The 17,043-nt window shown below is 34.8% G+C and overlaps 1 protein-coding gene across 5 annotated transcripts; it reads left to right on the forward strand.

Annotated features, from left to right (window-relative positions):
* The first annotated feature begins 1,066 nt into the window (after nt 1-1,066).
* On the forward strand, nt 1,067-15,528 carry LOC147385382 (Spc97 / Spc98 family of spindle pole body (SBP) component). Of its 5 annotated transcripts, XM_086422445.1 has the most exons (15): nt 1,070-1,320; nt 1,644-2,366; nt 4,210-4,425; nt 4,540-4,863; nt 5,932-5,973; nt 6,386-6,465; nt 7,055-8,209; nt 9,811-9,952; nt 10,049-10,208; nt 10,338-10,501; nt 11,555-11,640; nt 12,335-12,434; nt 13,395-13,456; nt 13,819-13,978; nt 14,681-15,528. In XM_086422445.1, the coding sequence occupies exons 1-15, from the start codon at nt 1,150-1,152 to the stop codon at nt 14,825-14,827; spliced, it is 3,732 nt and encodes a 1,243-aa protein (XP_086278571.1). In that variant the 5' UTR covers nt 1,070-1,149; the 3' UTR covers nt 14,828-15,528. The 5 variants fall into 5 exon arrangements, 4 of the variants coding, with proteins under 4 accessions (XP_086278574.1, XP_086278573.1, XP_086278571.1 ...); XM_086422448.1 differs by lacking the exons at nt 13,395-13,456; nt 13,819-13,978; nt 14,681-15,528 and adding exons at nt 12,894-12,943; nt 13,035-13,381 and having other exon boundaries at nt 1,067-1,320; XM_086422446.1 differs by lacking the exon at nt 5,932-5,973.
* Nucleotides 15,529-17,043: the final 1,515 nt, after the last annotated feature.

Raw genomic sequence — 17,043 nt, forward strand, 5'->3', positions numbered from 1 at the left:
TGCCAAACCATATAGATTATTGTATTTTGTGCAATTGTGTTGTCTGTACTATTTCGTATTTTTACGAAAGTGCCACGTGAAAAAAAGAAGAAGAAAGTACTAAACAGAATCCACCCCCCCCCCCCACAATGCCATGTGGCGCATTCAATAACCAATGAACTTGATCCACCTCGAGATGGAATTACGGAATAAGAAAGCTGATGATTGATTTCTAACCACTGGATTGGAATATTCTTCATGAATAATTTTTAGCCATCTGCGCTGATCTAATCTTTTTAAAATGCACTCTCGCTCAACGGCTATAAATCACCAATAAGGATACATAGGTCCACCAAGAAGTAAAGTTTATATAACTAAACGGTCTCGCGATGCGTGAGATCGTTCTTTCGCGGTCATTTTCATTTAAAGCGGGAATTCTCTCAAATATCTTAGTTGAGAGATTTACTGAGCAAACCCATCTGTTGCAATTTTATTTAAAAAACTCCCTCACTTTATCAAGATTGTTACCTGTACAAACCTTACCTCATAAATCATGCTAACATGACAAGCTCTGTAAGATTTCCAATCGTACTTAGGATCATTGGGCTAAAATTATACTCAAATTAGCAATCCAACAACACAGCCTTCTATATTTCATGGAAAAAATCAGATAAAATAGAAAAAATGAAAAAAAAAAAAATCTTTTTGAACTTGATGGAAGATGTTAAAAATGGAAGAATATCGATTCCAAAATTTAAAATTAAAATTGAACAGTAAAAATTAATTTTACTTTTTTAATATATATATTTTTTAAAATTCTTAGAACTTTTTGTTACGGTTGATCATGTTTTTGGATGTCACAAATTAATGTGATTAGAATCCACTCCAAAGCATATTAAGTAACAAATTAACCTAAAAAAATTTGAAATTTATGACATGGATGAACTCCAGGATTTGCAAGGTAACGAAGTTGATAAAGTGAGGTTTGGTGGGTAATGAATTTCATAAAGCAAGGTTCTCTTGGAGTTGTCAGAACTCCAAGGGAGTTTTTTTAATAAAAGTGCAACAGTCAGGTCTGCCGGGTAAATCTCTCTTTTAAAGTTTTGGTCTGCAATTCAAATCCTCAGAAAACTGAACCAAAACCCTAAATTAATTCTCTTGTATTCATTAATGGCAGTCGATTTGAATTTCGCCTCTTTGTTCCCAAATCTTAAGTTTGAAGATCCATGGCTTCCTTCGAAACCTTGGGAATCTATCTCTTCTGAAAGTGGAGTTTCTCATTTTGAAACTTCGGGCTCAAAATTTTCTCACGATCCACTTTATGATCCTTCTACGATATCTGTAAGTGAAATTTCAGATCTTCTGTTCGATTTGGTTCAAACTAGAAATTAGGTGATTTTATCATTGGATCTGAAACCCTAGTAGTTTTTTTTTTTTTTTTCCGGGAATTGAAGCTCTAGATTCCTTAAATTTCTATAATTTGAACAGATCGCATCTGAATTCAGTAGGAACTACTTCTTCTTCCTTTTTTATTTTTATTTATTTTTTTATCCTTTCACAATGCTAGTTTAGATTCCATTGCAATTATTCAAACAAATCAATGATTTTTTAAAACTAATTGTCTTAAATTTCTTCAAAAGTATGACCTCGAATTTTTCTCGTAGGAGATTAATTTGGTGAGATTGGCTATAAATGCACTACAAGGCTTGGAATCCACTCTCAATGGCATTGAAAAACTCTCAGAATCATTTTGTACCGATCCAGCCGACCGAACTTCCCACAGAATTCCTAGTTTGTGGCATCGGTCTTCTAGTACTGATTCCTTGGGAAAGATTCTTAAGTCTATAGGTCGCTCGGGGTTTGTAGCTTTTATCCTCCGTAAATTTGTTAATTATTTTCTTAGTAGAAACTCAATTATGGATGGAATGAGCCAAGAAGAGGAGATTAAAAGAAAGATGGGGGATTCTAAGTTTGCAGAAGGTCAAACTAACCATGTTAATGAAATTGGAATTAGTCTTGTTAATCAGGCATTTGCTGTTGCAGTTGAAAAAGTTTTAGAAGGATACATTTGTGCCATTGATACATTATATGAATCAGTAAAATTACGACGTTCACCAAAGAATGTTGGTGGATCTGCGAGCATTTCTTCTGGAGTGGGTTGTCTCACAAGTGTGGTGCATTCTGAAATTACTCTTGTAGAGGTTTACCTGCATACGAAGGAATTGCAAACTCAAATTGAAGCTCTTGGAAATATTTGCTTCCTCAAGAACGTTTCTCTTGCATTTTTGACATCTTCTTTAGGGGAATTGACTGCTGAAGCCACCACAGATTTCTGTAACTTCCCTAAAGGGGCAAATCTTCTCACTTATTTATATGCTCAGCTCCGGGTAAGTCTAGTTAAATTGTTTCCTCTCACTTTTCAATTTCGTTCCAAAATGTCCACATATGTTAGAATTTAGTTGCTTTTGGTTAATACAGTCCTTGTTGTTAGTGGATTCTAATGAGTATACTTGCCAAATTTTAAATTAAGAAAACTGATCACCGGATTATTCATTGAATGATTTTTTGGTCAGTTTACATAAAGGACTATTAGAGTTATGACACAATGTATGAGGAAAACCAATGATGGAATTGTTGAGAAGTGCTTTGTTGCATATTGAAGTCTATAGATAGGCTTCAAAACATGACTCCTTAGATTTGGGCTAAAGTTTAGATGACGATGATTAACAATGTGACTCTAGGGGAGCTTTTCTGTCAGATTTATGGTATTCCATTGACAACATAAGGTGTTTCCATTTTTTGGTTAAGGGCATTCATGTTTTCAATATGTTGGCCATTTCCTCAGTCATTGTCCTTAGGGATGTTAATGGGATGGGCCAATGCCAATCGGGCTTCAAAATCTTAGACCAAAGTCAGCCCATCTAAATCCAAACCCAGCCCATGAGTCCAGTCCACAAATATATTCTATAAATATAATTATAATGTAATATAATATATTTTAAATAAATTATAATAAAGTTATCGGTCTGAGTCATCCAACAGCCCTAACTCCTAGGCTTGAGCTTGAAAACTAAATGGTTTTATTACCACTACCCAAGCCCAACCTTGATGTAGGACAATCTAGACCAAATAAATAAAAATCTAAATAATTACAAAATTTTTGTTGGAACCTTTGATTATTGGCTTGATTTGCGTTCCGCAGTAAACCCTCGACAGTACGTTCGGTCTTGGCCAAAACCCAACTGATTAACTGCCCTAGTTATCCTTCCTATTGAGACGTAGAAGAAGCTTTTAGTATGTAGTGGTTTATATTAAGTAGATCACATGACCTTCACCAGACTAGCTCTGCCTTCATCTTGACAGTCGCATACAGTTTTTCCTTTTACCTTTTGTTGGAACTTATGGAAGTAGCATCACACCAAGATTTTTGAGTTCAAATATGGATTGGTAGAATAGGTCATCAATAAGAAGTTCTCATATGTTCCAATGGGCGGCCATTCTAAAAGATTAGAAGGGTTTCTTGTCCAAGATATCTTTATTTAGGTGGGATGAGATTATCAAAATGCTCAAGTTGTTGGTTGAGGAAATGATTTTAGTTTCTTTCTGTCTTTTCATAGATGATCTTTTCTTCTCCCTTTTATCTTTTGGGCAGTTGGTGCTTGTTTGCTCTTTCTTTTGTTTGTATTTTATGTTAATTTTAGAGAGCTGCGATGGGCACCCAACCTTTACTTATTACACCCCAATTAAAAATAAAGAAAGTAAATGAATGGTTGAGAATAGGTAAAAGTTGGGGTGCCGATCTCTCTCTCTCTCTCTTTGGCTAGATTTCTATTTTTTGGGTTTGGGATTTTATATGAGCCTAATCATAATTGTAAACAAATGCTGAAACTGTTTGAACGAATATTATAATGTTGAATTATAATCTGAGCCAAACCTTGTTAATGTTTGAAGAGTGTGTTTTAATCTTTAATTGGGGGGTGATAAATAATTTAAAAAATTTGGGTGTAATGAGTAAAATTGTGGTGTCAATAGCAGCGCTCTAATTTTACTGCATTGCGAATCAGGACAGTCAGAATTTGTTTTCTTTGTAGTTTGTGTTGCTTGTATGAACAATTATGGTGGTGGTTCTTGTTTTTACTTAGTATCATGTGTCTTTTCTGAACCAAGACATTTAAAATTATTGCTTGTAGTCGTGCTAATAGATTTTTTAAAATAATATTCTTCTTTTAGGATTCTGATCCAGTTCATCACGCGCTCCTGAAATATCTCTTTGTTCGCTCTTATGAACCATACAGTGGTTTCATCAAGTCATGGATTTTTCAGGCAAGGGTTAATGATCCTTATAAGGAGTTTATTGTTGAATATGTGGATGATTTGTCTACTTATTCACATGGTAGCGTTGGTAGGCCAGGCTTCTCTAGTGGAATCTGGTTACCAACCATCAAGGTAATGTTTACTGAAAGTTATACAAGGTTTGTATTCAGAACTTCTCTGTCTGTGCATCCGCAAATATAAATATTTCCTTTAGTGTTTCTAACCATCTGGTAATTTGTACCTCAGGAACGGAATGGGGTTTCGGTTCCCTGTTTTCTAAAAGATTTTTGTCTTCCCTTACTCCGAGCTGGTCAGCAACTACAAGTACTCATTAAACTGCTAGAATTGTGCCACTTTGCATACCCTGGAGATCAAACTTTTGAGGATATCCTCCCCTGTTGGAGTGGTTCTTCAAATGATCTTCTGATTAACTTGTCCCCCTTAACTTTCAGCAAAAGAAACATTGAAGAAATGCTTCTTAGTAGGGCAACTACGTACAGTATAATGCAGGATAACCTTCAAAGATTTTTTGCAAGACCAGATATCAGACATCAGCAGATAAATTGCAACGTAAGAGGACACTTTCATTGGTCACTTTTTTTCTAATGCTTGTATGTTGTGAATTAATTGAGATTACCACACGATGAATCTCGAGTAACCGGTCAAGCTGGCAAAGTAGCTAAAGTAGCGATGAATCCTGTTAGTAAAACAGGTTTAATGGAAAGTCCATTGATTCCCAGTCTCCAGTGAAATAAAAAAATATTTATCCATTTATAATCCTGTTCTACTTGGATTAATGGATTGTCCAATTGGAAAGGATAACAGAACTCATGTAAGAGCTGATGTTGTCTTGTTGGAGTAGGATTACAACCGCTCTTTAACCAACGTGCTACGTTGGTTAAAGTCTTTGTGCATTGGTACCACAACCTGGTTCAAAACTGGCCTTTACCAACTAGTTACTATTCACTAATCTGCTTGCTGATCAGGATTTTTTTATATTTTATATCACCAAGTATCACACATCAGAAAGGATTCTCTAGTATCTACCACCTTTTGTTGTTTGTTGTCATTTTGGGCTTTTTATTTCCATAGTTTATCTTCTTCAGATGCCCCATTTTCATTTTTAGTAGCTCTTGGTCTATCTTTTATTGAACCTTTTTCTCTTCACTCTAACATTATTTACAGTCTTATCAATGCTTAATTAAAAACATTGAAATGAAATGTTATTTTTTATTCTAAATGATCTAGAATAACATAATGAAAAACATTGCAATTTTTCTGGGGGTAATGGAATTTTTGCATCTTCAAAAATCGAGAGCAATCTTGCCAGGATATTACCATCTCAATTATGGGTTTGCTGTTCTTTTGGTTTAAGCTTTTTAAAGAGTTTAGTTCAGTCTTCTTCGGAGACTTCGTCGGTAGATGTGATTGGATTTGTAGCATCTATGTTCTGTAGTGTTTTTTTGTGGTTTAGGGGGTGATTGTGTTTTGTATCATTCTGTTTCCGTGTATTATTGGATGTTCTCCTTGATCTTCATTTTTAATGTATTTTTTTTTCTTATTTATCTTAGGTCTGTTTTTGTGGGAGGGGGGATGAAAAAATTATGTAAACTAAACTTGAATCTTTTAATCCAACAGCTTGCCACCACCACCATATCCATGTCAGATTTACACTGTTTGGTAAGATAACTTATTATTGAAAATGGTAATTTACTGTTTTCGGAATTGAAATGAATAGTGCACTGTTTTGGTAAATTTTTCTAAAAGAAATGTAGAAGATGTGTGGCATCTGTCTTTTAAAGGTTCAAAGTGTGCCTTCATCCTTGCCTTCCCAAAAAAAAAGCATCGTTTAAAACACTGGTTTTGGTAGATTTAGGGGAGCAATTTTTACACAACTTGTTATTATTCCTTTGTTTTGCTCATGCATATATTTTTATTTTTATTTAATCTTCCCTTGAGTTGGTAGCCCCTTCATAGCCTTTTCTTTCTTTCTGTTCTTTTGATCTTAATTTCATTATGTAACAGTGCTCCCTGCCATATAGTAGCTGATTTTTGTTGCTCACTAAGATTTACTTTTACAATTTTTAAACAGGTAATGCCATTTGGTAATGTACCTATATTTGTTAATAGCTTAATTTCCTCTTCAACTGCTGACAAAGGAGACTCAAATTTGTAAATCTCTCTCTCTCTCCTCTCTCTCTCTCTCTCTCTCTCTCTATATATATATATAATATATATATATATATATATATATAGGGGGCGGTTCAAGGGCCATATGTAAAAACATATGAAAAAACAATGGTTTTTCAAAATATGGGTTAGAGATTTTGGATTGAGCTGATTTTTTGCAAGGATGGTCACTATGACGAGAAGATCATCCTCACAAAAAATCAACTCAATCAGAAACTTCTAAATCCATCAAAAGTGATTTACAAATTATTGACAAAAAATCAACGGTCCACATTCTAAATCACTTTTAATGGGGTTAGAAGTTTCAGATTGGACTGATTTTATTTTTTCGGATGATCTTCCCATCATAGAGATCATCCTCACAAAAAATCAGCTCAATCCAAAATTTCTAACCCATATTTTGAAAATTATTAATGTTACATTGTTTTTACATATGTTTTCTCATAAGTCCCTTGAACCTGACCCATATATATATATATATTAACCGTCTTCAAATTTACACTATTTTGTTTTCCATTCAATTTGTGTTATTGTTCTGTGTATAAGTTCGGATTATTCTCTGATGTTTCAGGGAATCCTGTACCCATGATGCTTCTAGTTCAACAGATGAAATATCTTATGAGGTGGATCCCTGGGAATCTTCTGAATGTTCATCTTTATGTAGTTCTGGAGAGCAAGATGAGTTGGAGGGGCCCACTGAACTGCATGGTATTTCGATTGAGGCGGAGCTAAGATCTTCATATGCTTCAGGGTTATTCACAAACCTATTCAATGAGAGTATATTGCCAAAGCCTTCTCAAATTGAAAAGTCACGTGCTCTGGGTGGTGCTTCCTGTAACACTGTTGAAAAAATGGATCCATGCAACCATTCTGTGCATCTTCATCATAAAGAGATGAAGTTGAGTCATACTTCGGAGCTCTTACAGTCAGGGGGTGTAACATGCTCTAGATTATCGGAAACTCTATACGCTGATTACAAGTCTGTTATTTTCTGGCCACTAGGGGGGCTTTTGGAAAATCCTTTTTATGTCGATGGAGGGTACAGGAGGGAAGCACAGTTGAACCTCACTGAAAGTAGCCTGAAGATGCCTGATAGAAAGAAGGAAGTCCTGAAGGGGGAAATTTTATGTATCAATGAAGCGTTTGACTCAAATGATTCTTCACCAAAACAAGCACTTCATGCTCCATTATGGAACCTTAAGTATAATTGCAATCATTTCAATTTGAACCCTATGCTAACAAAAAATACTTTGTTTCACACAATGGACAAATCAATAGGTAGAACCCGTATGAGCTATACACAGTATTCTCTTTCTTGCTTTGACTTTTCATCAGTTGAGAATCCTCATAAGGTGTATGGAGAAAGGTTTCTCGTCAGTCCTGATCATGAATGTCATGGTGAGCGTCCCTTGTTCATGAGTTCTGATGTTTCTGCTGTGGGGTGTGTGGATGATTACTTCAGAGAACAGAGTCAGGATGGAAATGATATTCCAGTCGATCGAAGAAAAGTGTCTTCTACATGTTCATCAACCTCTTCTGAGAACCTGCAGGAAAAGAACTTTGTAGCAAGTGCTTCTGGTGGAGCTAAATGGGAGAGTTTGCTTAGTTATCTTAGTAAGAGTGATGTACATAGTTCTGGAGGTCACGGGAAGAGTTCGGGGGCTACATTCGATATACCACTCGATGTTATCATTGACAAATGCATTTTGCAGGAAATCTTGCTTCAGTATCCTTGTGTTTGTGTTGGCTTTAGAGCAAAAGATGAATCCATTATATGTTTACTAGGGTCTCTTTTTGTTTTGGGTTTCTTTTGACTTACCTTCCTTATTAATGTGGTAGATTAGATATGCCTCCTGGATTCAAAAAGTTTTTACGTGCCTCCCTTGATCATTTATTTGAAAAGTTTAAAGCAAGTAATGGTTATCCTTCTTTATTTTTTATTTTTTATTTCAAAGCCACCTCTCAAATTTTTGTCTTCTAGAGGGATTGTTTCTTCACTTCAAATCAGAATATCAAAATTTACGGTCAAGGAAGGCAGCTCTATTTTAATTTGTCCTGAGATGCATCTCTAATATAACAAGTTAATGGCCGTGGTAAGATTTTTTTTTCCGGGGGGGGGGGGGGGGGGCTAAAATTACTGTTCCAAACCCAAATAGACCTTTCAGGGCAGGGGGCTTCATAAGTTTGTCTTTTGGTTGGATTCTGTTCCTCATTGTTTTATATTTTGTTCTTTCATTTATTTATTTATTTTTGCCTCTTCTTATCAAGTATGATTTGCCTGGTCACAAACATGCTAGACTCAGATAATTGGAAATGTACATGAAATTTGACAGTGATATACTAGCTACCATAATTTCTTTTTTCTTCTCTGATATCTACTAGGACTATAGTCACAAAATATGGTATTGATGTTTATAGCTTTCTATGATATTCAATCATAGTGTTATAACTATTTTGCCCCTGCCAGGACATATATAATACTTGATCCCAACTGTGTAAACATGAAATCCAACGATCGGGATTTATCGATTCCCTGAGTAACTGGAAACTGAACCTTTTATATTTTAGTTTATTTTGAAAGGTGAACATTATAATAATATATAAATCAGCATTGTATTACCTATAAAAAAAATCAGCATCATATTATTTTCTAATTCATGGAGTTAGAACTTAACTTTGCCATTATGTGATGACCTTGTCAAATTGCACCCATGGAATTGTATTTTACTACACCCTGTTTCCGAAGGTTGCTCACTATGTTACAATTCTGCCCACACCATTTAAACAACTGTCAAAAGTTTTCTTTGAAACTACTTTATACAATTCATTTCTCTGGAGAGATCAAGATGTTAGATCTGCTTGCAGGTGGGATTGCAATGGCCTAAATAATTGGGAGGAAACAGAAGTTAAGGTTATGTTATATATTGAGAGAGAGAGGGAAGCAATAAACTGATAATTAAATATGTTTTTTCAAAAATCTGTATTGGTTTGATATGGCTAAATCATGCCTGAAATAGCTCTTTATGTGCTGTTGTCTACCCAATTAAGCATTTTGGAGAGATTAACGTGTCAATAATTTATAAAAAATTTCTTCCTTGCTGCTGTCCCAGGAGTGGTTTCAAATTTTGCTAGTTTCTTTTTTCTTGAGATAGCCAAACCAGGCGAAACAAATAGATATAGGTTGAGGATACGACCCTGGAATCTGGATCATGGTTTGCTTGTTTGTTTTTTTAAATTTATTTTTTAGATAAGATAATTTGTTTGAGGAAAAAAAAGAAAAGAAAGTGAGGTCGATCGACCAGTCATGCCTTTCCTGAACTATGCCAGATATAAATATGTTAGTGACTTCACAATCAAATTACTTGAAGAAGGTTTTGACTTGCGACAACATTTGTTGGCTTTGCGACGCTATCATTTTATGGAATTTGCAGATTGGGCAGATTTATTCATTATGTCCCTTTGGCGTAATGTATTCTATCCCAGTATTATGCCCTTTGAATTATTTGATTAATATATGTCCAGTGGCTTTTTTGTGATTATTTCTTTTCTTTTGTCTTAAAACCAGAAATGGTGTATTGTGGAGCCAAGCCAAAGAATCTCAGAAATCCAAAGTTTGCTTGATTTGGCAGTGCAGCGGTCTTCATGCGAAGGAGATCCATACCAGGAACGGTTATTCGTTTATATGAAAGGTCATGGCACAGTGCCTCTTTCAGCTTCAGCCACCGGTAAATATTTGTTGTCATGTGTTTTTTATTTTCTAATTTTTGCCCCAATATTTAAGCTATGTATTGTATTTCTTTTTGTTTTTTGTTTATTTCATGATATTTAGCTTTTCACCATGTTACAAATGACAGGAGTTCATTCCTTCGATTTTATAGCTCTGGGCTACAGAGTGGACTGGCCAATCAGTATTGTTCTGACCCCAGGAGCACTAAAAATTTATGCTGATATCTTCAGTTTTCTCATTCAAATCAAGCTGGCTGTTTTCTCATTAACTGAATTATGGTGCTCATTGAAGGTAAACATCCATAATTTCTGGTCTATTTTTGTATGTATATATTTTAGCTGATTTCATTCTTATTTGTACTGGATGATTTTAACGCTCTCAGTTTCCACTCTTGTTTTTTAAAATTAATTTTTGTCTCTATTACGGATGCTACTGTTATACACTTATACTTGTTTATCAGTCTTTCTTTTCCTTTCTTTGATGGGTAAGCTGGACTTGAACCAATGACCTCAAAGTTGTTTTGCAATGTGTCACACCAACTGAGCTATGGGTCTAAGCCCCTTCATTTATCAGCTTTCCTTTAAAGAACGTAGCATTTGATTGAACTAAATGTACTCTTTAACAAGAAACAAACTTCTTAGCTTGTCTTTTAGTTGATTTCATCTTTAATATTTACTTCACATTTTCGTCGCTTTGTGAACTTGATTTTCAGTGGAAAAGGAAAGAATGGACCAATAGAACAAGTATGAGATAATCCCAATAAAAAAGAAGCCTGAAAACGAGAATATCATCAGCTTAGAGTTCCGTGAAGCTCTCCAAGGTAAACAAAGACATAGGAAGAGGCTAAATCAATCAAAAAACATTGTTGAAGTATCAAAGATAGCCTCAAAGGTCAGAACTATGACTGACTGCAACAACAACAAAAAAAGGTTGCACGGTCATACAAAAAAGGGAAAAAAAGCAACATAACTTCCTCAATACTTACCTGATTAAAAAACAGTTACTTCTTGTGACTGTCAGCGATGAACAACCCATTCTATACAGATCATCACTGGTTTATCTGTTCTACGAGCTTAAAATCTGCAAAAAAACGTGACTACAAAAGTTTTTCCATGAAATCCTTGTTCCACATAGAACACCATCAGTGCGTGATTCTCTCAATTATTGGACATTTGAATATTTAACATTACCTCCATGGCCGTGTCTTCCCTTTTTATGATTAGCATAAATATATTGTTACACATGATTATGTGGGCCGTCTCAATTTTCCCGTTACTTTTTTTTTTTTGTCATTTTTCTTTTTGGATCTGCAAATTACTTATACTTCTTCATGTTGGTTTGCAGGATTTAGAGCATTCAATTAGTCCGACTTCCCATTCTGGATTTGATGAGAGGGATAAGAATCACTTCAACATCTTAATGAAGATGAGGTATGTTTTACGTATATAAGTAAAGACAAGTTAAAAGAGAATTAAAAGCACACTATATGAGATATGCATAAAAAAGTTACGCTGCACAATAAGCGGAAGCCCTAACCCTCCTTACAATTTTTATATCAGTCCTTCAACAGTCCTTGAACAATGTCTTTCCACATAAGATGAAGATCCACTAAAGAAAATTCTTGAAAATGAAGATCTGATGAATTATGGATTCCTTAACCTTTGCTAAGAAGGTGTTCAACTCTGAAAATACTTATCCATTGACGCATTCCACAAGAAGAAAGTGACTTTTAATGTGTAGGTTTCCCAAACCACTTTAGCCTAAAAGAGCTGTCCGACCACGTCAACACCGTGGATAATGGGTTGACTAGCAACTTTCCTTGTTACATCTCCTAAGGCTTTGATTTGGCTTAATCATGCAAACCACCACATTAGCAAGGCATCATATAAATCTCTCTAGAACTTTGATTTTCCACTAATCAAATTTTCTTTTGAAATGAGGATTTCTTTTATAGGTAAAATAGATTCATTTGAAATTGAAACTGAATACAAAGACAGTCTAGTCATCTGTTGAAATTATCTTGGTTGTGACACAATTATTTTATTACTTGTACAAATTTCAACATTGTTAGAGACTTCATTATTGTACGCAATTTATTTTTAAGACTCTGTTGCTGCATCTCAGACATCAGGTCAATCACTTCGTGTCTACATTACAGCAATATGTTCAATCACAATTGTCACATGTATCCTGGTGCAGGTTTCTTCACTCCCTCAAGCATCAGGTTTGCCATCTTCAACATTTTATTGCATTTTGTCTATGGCAATCTGTTTTAATCTTTATTGCCAACCTAGTACTAGACATTTTTGTTTGTCACTAAATGAGCATTTCTACGTCTAACTGATGGTACTTTTTTATTTATTTAATTTTTATGAATGGAATCCATTAACAAAAGTGCAAAAAGGTAAGACAAACTGAGGCGGTCAAGATGGTCTACCAAGGAAAGACAATAGCAGGAAAAGAAGCAACTGGATAAGAATCCCTCGGTACCATATGAGAATACAAAAATTATTGAAATAATTTTCATAAAAAGGAAAATCTTTGAGGTTTGTAGGGGTTTTAGATCAAAATAAACATTAGTCTCAATTGAAAGAGTTTAGTATTGGAAGTCATTGTAAAGATCTCTATGAATGGATTCCTAATGGTCTATGTAATAACACTGACACGTGGATCTTTGGTACAATTACGGAGTGTTCTCAATGGCAATTTCAAAGAATTCTGAAACATGGGCACGTCTGTGCACAAATATTAATTAAAGTTAAATATATGCTAGGGGACCATGTTGAACTGTAGATTTACACAGTTGGATATATAATCCTTGTAGGGACTTGCAATTTCAATCAAATCGGAATATACACAGTCCTTTCCAAGTGGATAAGTATGAGGACTTTTTTTTACCTCAGGTATGCTTAGAACATTTTCTCCAGGTCTGATGTTTTCAAATGAAGTAAAAATCCCAAAGGCAACTTGAACAAAGAAGCCCAAAACCTAAGTTTTACAAAGTTAAAATAGTAGAAATATGGAATTCATATGGTCAATTTTGGAGAAATAAACCATGGAGACTGTACTGTTGCTTTATGACCTGGAATGACATAATTTGTATGTTTCTTTTTTATTTCAGAAATCATAATCTTCTTAAAGATATATTGTCCTGTGGTTCATGGAGTGTATTTTCTTTACACAGGTCAGAGATATGCTCGATTTAGAGTCCGTGCATATGGCATATCTTGCTGATTCATTGCTAATGTGAGTTGAAATGTTTTAGAACTTTCTCTACGATTTATTAGCTGGGAAGAGTATGGGATAAAATTTCTAGTCTTTGATGGAAGATTATCTGCTGTGCTACTAAATGTCCAAAACTTCCTATGATATTTTTACTGGTGATTTTTATGAATGTTGTTGCTGATGATGAGACTAGGTTTTTAGGTAAATTGATATTCATATATATATATATATGTGTGTGTGTGTGTGTGTGTGTGTGTGCGTTTGTATATATATATATATATATAGTTTTTAGGTAAATTGATATTCATATATATATGTATATGTGTGTGTGTGTGTGTGTGTGTGATCTGATTCTAATTGATCAGTATGTTATTTGCTTTTAGATGTTTCCTATCTGATGAAACACGACCAGTTGCTGCTATCATTGAGAGCATTTTGCAATGTGCACTGGACTTCCGCTCATGTTTCACCAGGGGTGGGTCAGAGGTTGGATTGGATGTTAGAGGAACTTCAGGGCTTCTTTCTCGGCTCAACTTTTCCCAGGTAATAAAATGCATCTCCTGTTTCTTTCAATTAGAAACCTGTGCAACTCAGACAGGAACACATGTTTGACCAAAGACATTTGTGGGTTGTTTGGTTGATAGTTTCAAGCTATGTAGTACCTAGTTAAATGGGAATACTGTTGGGGGTGTTTGGTTCAGACTTACTCTTGGACAGTGTAGATAATGTGCAATTATGAGTCCTATCCCACTGTCATGGTGAGCTCCTTTTCGTACGTCACATGGAACCATTTAACTTCCTCAACAACTTTGGTTTCACTGCTGCAAAACTTGAAACTCATTTCTGAACACCTCTTGTGATTCCTAAGGAAGGGATACCAATGAGGACCTCTCCCCCTTGTAGAAACTTGGGGAACACATTCCAAAAACTTCCTAGGCTTACTCTAGAACATTTTACACATAAATGTTGTTATTACATTAGAGAATCTCATAAATTCTCCAGGTTCTTCCTCACCTCTCCCAGCTACTCTACTTTTATCTAGATAGAATGTTCATGAATGACATAAATTTTTCAGAAGCTGAAATCCAAACTAGTTTGGAAATATCATGCATTGTAATTTGAAATTTTTAAGTCTATGATTTCTTCAGCTTTTTAAAAACACATTAGTGAACCTAACCCTTTGTTTGAGGATCTGTATTTTGTTACCATCAATTAAACAAGTGATGCTTGTGTCTGACATTGCAGGTGCTCACAATAAAAGCCACCTTTGAGAAAAATCTGAAAGAACTGTATCTCTGTTATCTAAAGTCCCCGAAACACAGGGAATTTGGCCTCTGCGATTTCTGGGGATATCTCAATTACAATGAATACTACTCAGAATATCATCGGTAGTGGAATAAGCCGGTACCATATTTGAACACAGGTATTTCACGAGTCCCAATACAGCTAAGAAAAAACTCCACCTGTCTTCAATGGGAAGTTGAGCTGAGCAAGGAACTAGTGTGCAAACCTGCGAATGTGCTTTTCTGAGGTGAGTTTGATGAGAAGCAGATTAAGAGCTGTGCGTTGGGCACAATTGAATTAAAGATGAAATAGAAAGAATGGAGAATCTTGCAGCCTAGAATTTTTGAAGGTAGAGTTGTGTTTCTGTTCTGTCATGCAGACTCGGGGCATTGCATTGCCATTTGTTCGTTGATTCTTGTCCACATCCAAATCTAGGTTTTATTTGAGTGCCAATCTTGATGTTTCTGAAAATATTAGGGTTGCAATCAGTTTACTTGAGTTATTTTACCGAGGTTTGGTTTGAACAACATGGAACCGCCCAAAAGAATTCCAATGATATGGAGTTACAGAAAGCTTTATGGTTCCACATCATAGATAATTTGTACTGTAAGAAGTGCGAGAAATACAAAATTTTACATCACAGTTGAGACACGGCTATGTAATACTGCAAATCTATTGTGGGCACTTAAATCTATTGTGGGACATTGGGTTGATTTCTTTTGTATATTTGAATACTATTAACAGTTGGATTATTTGCTTAATTTCTACCATCTTTGGAAGTTGGTGCATATAAATATTCTCAGCTGGATGATTTAACAATTGTCTCTAATCCTTTAGATCTCCATTTTTCCCCTTCTAGAGAGAATGCGACCATCACCACGATGCTTCAATTTGCTGGTCATCAATGTCCTGATCCAGAAAATGAAAACTCATGGTGATGGTGAAGGTGAATCTCTCTCTCTCTGCTCTTCTATTCTTTTTTCCCCCTAAAATGCAATCAAATGATGGAAATCATTTTTCCACTTGTTTTTTCTGGATTTCAAATTTCCTGGGCGTCCATTTGCCAAATAATCAAATAGACTCCTCGTGATCTATAATGTTGTCTAAACTGATTATTATTTTCCAACCAAACATTATCACGCCACCTTTTTTGGTGAGGGGTTAGGTATGATTGCACATGGAAAATGGACAGGACAATGATTTCCCCTAGACACTGTGATTTTCATGTGCAGGTTGCACTTTTCTTTGAAATTCAAAATGATTGAAAAAATGTTTTTCACCAACCATAAAGTGATTTTTCCACCTAGATAAGGTTTGTTTGACTATCCATGAAAAACATGGAGGGAAAATCATAATTGTCCTTGTCTGATTGCAATTTTTTCATGGAAAATGACTTTCGACCATAAGTCAAAAATTCAATAAAGATTGGATTTTATTTTTCCACCTGAATATGGGAAAATGAATTCATCCTGAAATTCTAACGTCAAACTAAAATCCTAATTTCCTTTTCTTTTTTCTTCATCACCAATCACCGTTGTCACCCTTCATTTCCAGCCACTTCCCTCCTCTCTCCTTTATGAAGTTTGTTGCCCATCAAATCTCATTTTATCAAGTTTGTTACCAAGCAAATCCTAGTGTGGGAATTCATGCCATAAAATGCAAATTTATGAAGTTAATTTGTTACTCAGCATAACTTGAAGCGAATTCTAATATCATCAATTTGTGGCATTTAAAAACATGATCTAATGTCATAAGATTATAAAGATTAATTTTTATCATTGAATTTTAATTTTAAATTTGGGAGTTCGGTAGTCATTCATTTCCAACACCTCTCAAAAAGATTATTTTTGAATAAAAATATTTTTTAATCTGAGTTTTTCCATGAAACCTAAAATTCTGTGCTGTTGGATTTCTAATTTGATAATCCATATAGGCTCAACGGTAATATTTGAAATTTTACTAAGTTTGTCATGATAGTGTAAATCATAAAGTAAGGTTTGCCCACGTAACCAACTTGATTAAGTTAGCAGATTTGCCCGGTAAATCTCTCTAAAAAAACCCAAATGTCATTATCTGAGATCCACCTTACCCTAAAACTGTAAACCGTCTAGCTCTTTGACTGTTACATAGGTACAATTACCATCTATAGGTGTAAATCATATTTTCACAAAATTCATTTTCGCATGACTATTTTTCCAAGTAATTCATTTTCTGAAAAAAAAAAAAAAAAAGTTTTGTAAAATTTTATTGGCCTAATAATCACTGCAAAGCCTTTCGACACAAATTATTTATCATCTCAAGCTTTAAAGTTAAAAGTTGGTACC

This window comes from Akebia trifoliata, chromosome 14, assembly GCF_017979445.1.
Source record: "Akebia trifoliata isolate Shusen 1 chromosome 14, ASM1797944v1, whole genome shotgun sequence".
Classification (NCBI taxonomy): domain Eukaryota; kingdom Viridiplantae; phylum Streptophyta; class Magnoliopsida; order Ranunculales; family Lardizabalaceae; genus Akebia; species Akebia trifoliata.

Excerpts from the sequence above, each read along its gene's own strand:
- LOC147385382 (XM_086422445.1), top strand. The coding sequence starts at position 1,150 with ATGGCAGTCGATTTGAATTTCGCCTCTTTGTTCCCAAATCTTAAGTTT. Across the intron at positions 8,210-9,810 it reads TTGCAGGAAATCTTGCTTCA|ATATAAATATGTTAGTGACT; the intron begins GTATCCTTGTGT and ends GAACTATGCCAG. Across the intron at positions 13,979-14,680 it reads CTCGGCTCAACTTTTCCCAG|GTGCTCACAATAAAAGCCAC; the intron begins GTAATAAAATGC and ends CTGACATTGCAG.